The 6,069-nt window shown below is 53.7% G+C and overlaps 1 protein-coding gene across 4 annotated transcripts in view; it reads right to left on the bottom strand.

Moving 5' to 3' along the window:
- Positions 1-131: 131 nt before the first annotated feature.
- The window catches only part of RADIL (Rap associating with DIL domain), a 79,641-nt gene continuing 73,703 nt past the window's right edge, over positions 132-6,069 (bottom strand). For all 4 annotated transcript variants that reach the window (XM_034783602.1, XM_034783603.1, XM_034783604.1 and 1 more), the window contains 2 exons: positions 5,021-5,160; positions 132-3,349 (listed from right to left, as the gene is read on the bottom strand). In XM_034783602.1, coding sequence (XP_034639493.1) covers positions 3,241-3,349; positions 5,021-5,160 — 249 coding nt within the window. In that variant the 3' untranslated portion in view covers positions 132-3,240. The remainder of the gene's footprint in view (positions 3,350-5,020; positions 5,161-6,069) is intronic.

Below are 6,069 nucleotides of genomic sequence, written 5' to 3'. Positions count from 1 at the left end.
GCAGTGCTCCTCCCCTGACTCTTCGGCTCTGTTTAAGAGCCGAGGAGTCAGGGGAGGAGCACAGCAGCCGCGGGAGGGGAAGTGTCCGGCCAGCGGTATTTTTCCCGGACATGTTCGGCTTTTTGGCAATTCCCCCCGGACAGGGGTTTGATTACCCAAAAGCCGGACGTGTCCGGGAAAAACCAGACGTATGGTAACCCTACTTTCTGCTGCTGGCAGCGAGCGTGTGCCCTCCAGGGGCCCCTGACTTTGCACTCAGGCAATAGGAATATTTAGCAGAGTATGCAGTGCTAACTAGAGACAGTTGGGGACTGACTGCTTGGTGCTTCCCATCCAGCTGTGGAGGCTGGCTGAGTCGCCTGTGGGGTGAGTTATGCTGTTCTCCTTAGGGGGGCGGGCTGCAAAGCTGGAGAGCAGTATGTGTGTGGCCTGCTCTGGTACTGCTGAATCAAGCCATAGCTGGGCCTGCTTTGTCATGCTGCAAACTCAGGCTCTTGCACCCTGGGCTGGGACAAGCGGGGCTGCAGGGGGATCTCCATGATTCCCTGGAGGCTCGAGGGCAGTTCTTGTGCCTGTCTCTGCAGCCCTCAGCTGGCAGGGGCATGGACGGGAGGGTGCTTCCAGGGCTCAGTGGAGGAAGGTCAAGCTAATGTTCACAGTTCTTTTGACCATTAATAAGGCAGCAAGAGCCTTGAGCTGTCTTCCTGCGGTTACCTGCTTCTGTTCCAATTAAAGGGTATCTCTAGTCACTGCTGTGCAGGTGGCCTCGCCCAGGTGTTCTGAGTATGCCACAGCACAGAAGCCAGACTCTAGCCTTCTGTGGTTATTTCTGTCAGCCTGGAGAGCTGCAGTGGGGGTTTAGATGCCTTGCCCATGGGGCTGCACAGAACCCTGTGGCATGGTGGGTGGGCTAACCCCGCACTTCCACCTTACAGTGATTAGTTTGTGGTTTTACCATTGGCTTCAGAGGGGAGGGTTTTCTCTCTCTGTGCTTGCTAACCCACACACAGAGCTCATCTACAACAGCCTGGAAGAATATACTTGCACTTAAAACATTTCCCCACATGGTAGAGCAGCCGCCTTGCTTTGCTGCTGGCAGGAGAGAGCAGAGTGATTTGTGTGGGCTCTTGGGAATAAGCAGTTCAAGCTGTGACTGACTTTCCAAAAAGGGAATGTCTCTTTCAAGGCCAGACATTGTTTAACATCAGCAGCATGGCAGTTGCAGGCAGTTCTGAGCAGCCGAGGTATGCAGAAGATGGGATGGTGCATGGGAGACAGAATCTGGCCCGTGGCACACTCCCCAGCTCTGCCTGTATGTTACAGCACTGGCTACCCCTTTTAAAACTACCTCTGATTTGGCATCCACATTCAACTACCCCCAGAGCTACTTTTAGTTCGATTTACATACCTGCTGGGGCCTGCAACTTGGCTACTAGCCATCTGACTGCTGCCCTTTCCACTTAGTCAAGTCCAGCTGCAAAAGTAGCGGTGCCTTCAAAAGTATGACCTTCGCTTTATGGGGGGGAGGTTTGACTTCTTCGCTTACTAATGAGCTACGGGCTGCCTGCTACGGATTTCTGGCTTATTCCACCAATCTAACCCCATGCCCCATTTTTGTCCTACATGACTACAGGGGTGTTAACAGGCCGCTTCCCCTTGAATGGTTAGAATATGTGGTAAGTACTTATGCTAAACTGTCTGTTGGATCTTGTAGTTAGCAGTGCCCTCCCAGACCTGAAGCAGAGCTCGGCGTAGCTCAACTGTGTTTTTTGTGTGTGTGTGTGTGCGTGTGTGCGCGTGCGCGTCTCTCTCTCTCTCTCTCCAACAGTAGTTGGTCCAGTAAAAAAGATTGCCTCCCGCACCGTGTCTCTCCAATAGCCTGGACTTGCCCCTACATAGGATAAGGCATCACCCGAGCAGCCAAAGAGAGCAGCCACTCTGCCTGGGTGCAGCCATGTCTCCATTTTGTAATGGAGCGCAGGTTGTACCCCTGTGAGTACTTTACCAAAGCAAGAGGTCACATTAGTTCACCTGGGCTGGGGGCTTCACAGTGTAACAGTCTCTGCCCAGGCCAATGTCGCTGAAAGCTGTTGAAGCTTCAGTGACACAGAGAAGATTTAACACTAGCTCCCCTGTGCAACAGGGCCAATGCCAGAGCAGGGGAGCAGCCCGCTCCCTGGTGTGGGACGGTGATGAGGAAAGGAGAAGGACCCTTCCAGCAGCACCCTCTTGCCAAGCCTGGGTGCGGTTGCAGCTGCTCTCACACTGTTTTCTCTCTGCTGTAGCCACTTTCTATCCCCAGTGCAGGGCCCAGGGGTGATGGGCCTAGTGTAGCAGCAGCAAGGCACCACACTAGGGCAGGGTGAACTGACTCTCAGGCTGTGCTGTGGAGGAAGTGAAGGTAACACATCAGTTCCACCACGACAGCCCCACACGTCAGCTTACGGTGCTAAAGCCTGTCCTTGTAAAGTCACAGCTGGGCTTGCTACTGCCTGTGCAGCCCCCCAATCATTTCCGGCAGCCAGGCTGTTCTGTCATTTCTCAGTACGTAAAACACCCCCAACCCTGGGAATCCAGCTTGAAGGGTGAGAGGGATATTCTGCTGCCACCTTTCACAGCCCAGCCACCCAGGAACCTCCGTTTGTAATAAACGTTCCCTGGCAGTTCTGGCCTACGATAACTGTAATTGTTATGTTAATCACCAGGTGTTCAAAGTCTCCCAGCGCTAAGTAACGCAATAATTGCAATAGCAGCCACTGGGGCCCCCCGCCCCCAATCAGGCAAGCTCAACTACCAGCCCTGCCGTGCCCACTGAGTGCAGAGGAATGGAATAGCTTGTTCCTAACCTCGGTGGAGCCCACGAGCACTCTGCCTGCTTGGAACGGGATCTCCCCTCTGCCGAGAGGAGTGTGGGGTGGGCTATGCAAACCCCATGCTGAGGCTGGCAGGGGGAAGGACATCAGTGTAAAATGAACCCAGGTGATACAGCTGTGAGCGGAGGGGTGTTTGGATTGTACAGCCCCCTCCCCCACTCGCTCAGCAGTGCAGAGCAGAACAGAGACCCCCAGCAGGCTGAAAAGCAAATGGAGAACAGTTCTTTAGTCCTGGAATGGTGCAATTTCAACTGGATCCTCCATGTTCCAGGCACAGTCTCTGCCCATCCCCCCAGGTTTCGTGTAGTTGGCCTTGGCAGCAGCTTCGTTTGCTGGGGGCCATGGACAGGCCCTTGCAACATGAGCGTTAAGAGGACGATGAGGAGCTGGAGCTGATTTTCTTGGCTATTTCCATGTCGGACTTGGCAACCAGAAACCGCAGCTTCTTCCCTCCGGACCGGATGAGCTCCACTGCACTGGAGAGACCAAACGGGAACGGAGAGGTTAATGCCACGGCCCCACGCTCACTAACCAGAGTAGCGGCTGGCTGGTGTGACCCACTGCGGATCCTGCTAGTCCACTCTTGGGCTGGTCGTCCTGCGGGAGGCTTTCCCTCGGCGCCATCCCCCACTCGCCCTTGGCACAGCAAGTGCCAGGCAGGCTTTAGAGACAGTCCCAGGAGCAAGGCTTTTTGGGGGCAGCTGCTTCACTGCGTTCCTCTGGGGAGCTGCTGTTGCTGTTTACTTGGTGGGTGGGGGCTTTACAGTTACTCATCTCCCCCACTTCTCTAACCTCCGCCAGTTCCCGAGCAATCAGGTTCTAGCCCAGGGGTCGGCAACCTTCCAGCAGTGGTGTGCCGAGTCTTCATTTGTTCACTCTAATTGAAGGTTTCGCGTGCCAGTCATACATGTTAATGTTTTTAGAAGGTCTCTTTCTAAAAGTCTATAGAACTAAACTATTGTTGTGTGTAAAGTAAATAAGGTTTTTAAAATTTTTAAGAAGCTTCATTTTAAATTAAGTTAAAATACAGAGTCCCCTGGACCGTTGGCCAGGACCCTGCTAGTGTGAGTGCCACTGAAAACCCACTTGCGTGCCGCAGGTTGCCTACCCCTGTTCTATCCCATCTCTCCCCCTTAGACTTGCTGGCCAGCTCGCTTATCTCTTTGTTCACATCCACGAAAGCCAGGAGGGGCTGAGGCTTTCATTTAATTGTCCTCTGGAAGCATTAAGTGAGTTTGGAGCCGGGCTGCAGCCAACTGCTTGCTCTCCCTGTGATACTCAACACGCGGCTGCTCCTTGCTCCCAGTACAAGTTATCGTCTCCCCACCACCACCCCGAGCTGGATCACGGCCTGATCCCAGGAGACACACACAACATCTGCATGTTCGGTGCTACCAGCAGAGGTTATTTCTCCTCTGGAATTGTTTTTAACCCCACGAGGGTCGCAGCCCGCACTGACCCCACAGAGCAACGTCACTTATTAGAAACAAGCATCTCCTGCAATGCCCGGAGCTGTTCTAGTCAAAATAACATCCCCCTGTAGCCGAGACTCACACTGGAGCTTTCTAAGGGCCAGGCCAATTGCAGAGGCTGCTGCTTCCAGCTGAATGGATGCTGGGCTGCAGTTCAACGAAATGCCACTTGAGGGGTTATCTTGAAAGCGTCAGACCAACTGGCCTGGTGGTGGCCAGGGATGGAGCATGTCCCGCTCTAGCAGGTGGACTCCAGGGCAGGGAAATACATGCCCAGGCTGGCAGGAGAGCACTGACACGCACTTTTTGCCATCAGTAGCTATCTGAAACTCCTGGCTCCCCTGCTCTCTCACAAACTTCCTTTGTTGATGCCACTTTGCTACCCACATGGTGGCTCTCCTGCCTTCCCAGTGGTACAGAACGCTCCCCTCTGTGTACTAAGCCCCTGGCTATTAGCCCAGGCATCACCAGGAGCAACTGGGAGACTGTGAGCCTGCTCTGAGCAGGAGTTTAAAATGCCTGCAGCTGCTGGAGAAGGGTGTAGCGCTGACTTTCCCCTGCGCCGTTGAGTACTGGGCCAAGTCTCCAGTAGGGCCAGGCCTGCTCTTTTGCAACCTACATCCCTGCCTTCAAAGCCTCCCACATCCTGGCTTTTTTTATTTTATTTTTTTTTACCTCTGGTAATCTGCTCCGATCAGACTGGTGCCGTTAACAGCCAGGATGCGGTCTCCTATGGAGAGTCTGCCATCTGAGGCTGCAGGACTGTCCTGGATGAGGGTCCTGATGTAGATGCCCGGAGAGTTCAAAGGAGTGTGCTGTCAGCAATTAACAACAGTCAGTACCAGGGCAGTGGTGAGACAGGTTCTGCACAAGGCAAAGGGGGACACAGCTTCTCGGACTCGACATCTCTGGGTCGGCAGTGTTGGGAGCCTTAGCGTCCACTGGTTACTAGCTGCTGCAGGCATTTAAAACTTCTGCTCAGAGCAGGCTTACAAGACACTGGGTGCAATCGTCAAAAGCAACTGAACGACTGACGTGCCACAGTCCCCTTTTTAAGTTGTTTTTTGGGGGGGCTAAGGGCCCCCGACTTCCAATAAGCTTCTACGTGTCAGTCACTTTTGAAAATGGGACATCGGCATTTCTGAAAATGGTCCCGCCCTGTGTGGGGTGGATTTTGGTTGCTTTTTTAATCGCCTGTAGCAGCCCAGGCCCCAGCTACAGAAAGGTCCCCAACGTTGCTAATGCTGGTAGAGCTGAATCCATGTGAGCAAGGGTGAGGCGCTTGTAGAACATTTTCCAAGTGCAGATGACTTCACAAGAGAAATGGTGAACACTAGTTGTGTGTGCATGAAATAGATTTTGCAGTCTATCCCCACCACCTACAGAGGGAGACCTCGGATCAGTGACTTCCCCCAGCTTATGCATTCCGACAGACTGAGAAGATGCCAAACACGTGCCCTAGTTCCTTTGTACGCTCAGTGGGAGTCTCATGACCTGCTCCAAGAATTCTGCAGTACCAACAGGCCAAGCTTCTCCAAATGCCAGGGCAAGGCTGCTGCAGAGCGAGGAGGAAAAGGAGCTGGCTGAAAGTCTGAAGGCCTAGCATCTACTGCTGCCTGTGGACCTCCTGGGGGGTCTGAAGCCCTGGGCTATGGGTGTGCTCTCATCCAAGCACAAAGCAGGGCAGCCCTCAGCCCTGTTTGTACCTCCAGGTGGACAGAGGA

The sequence above is a fragment of the Trachemys scripta genome, chromosome 10 (assembly GCF_013100865.1).
Source record: "Trachemys scripta elegans isolate TJP31775 chromosome 10, CAS_Tse_1.0, whole genome shotgun sequence".
Lineage (NCBI taxonomy): Eukaryota > Metazoa > Chordata > Testudines > Emydidae > Trachemys > Trachemys scripta.
The sequence above is the reverse complement of the archived record's forward strand: the minus strand, read 5'-3'. Positions and strand labels throughout refer to the sequence as shown.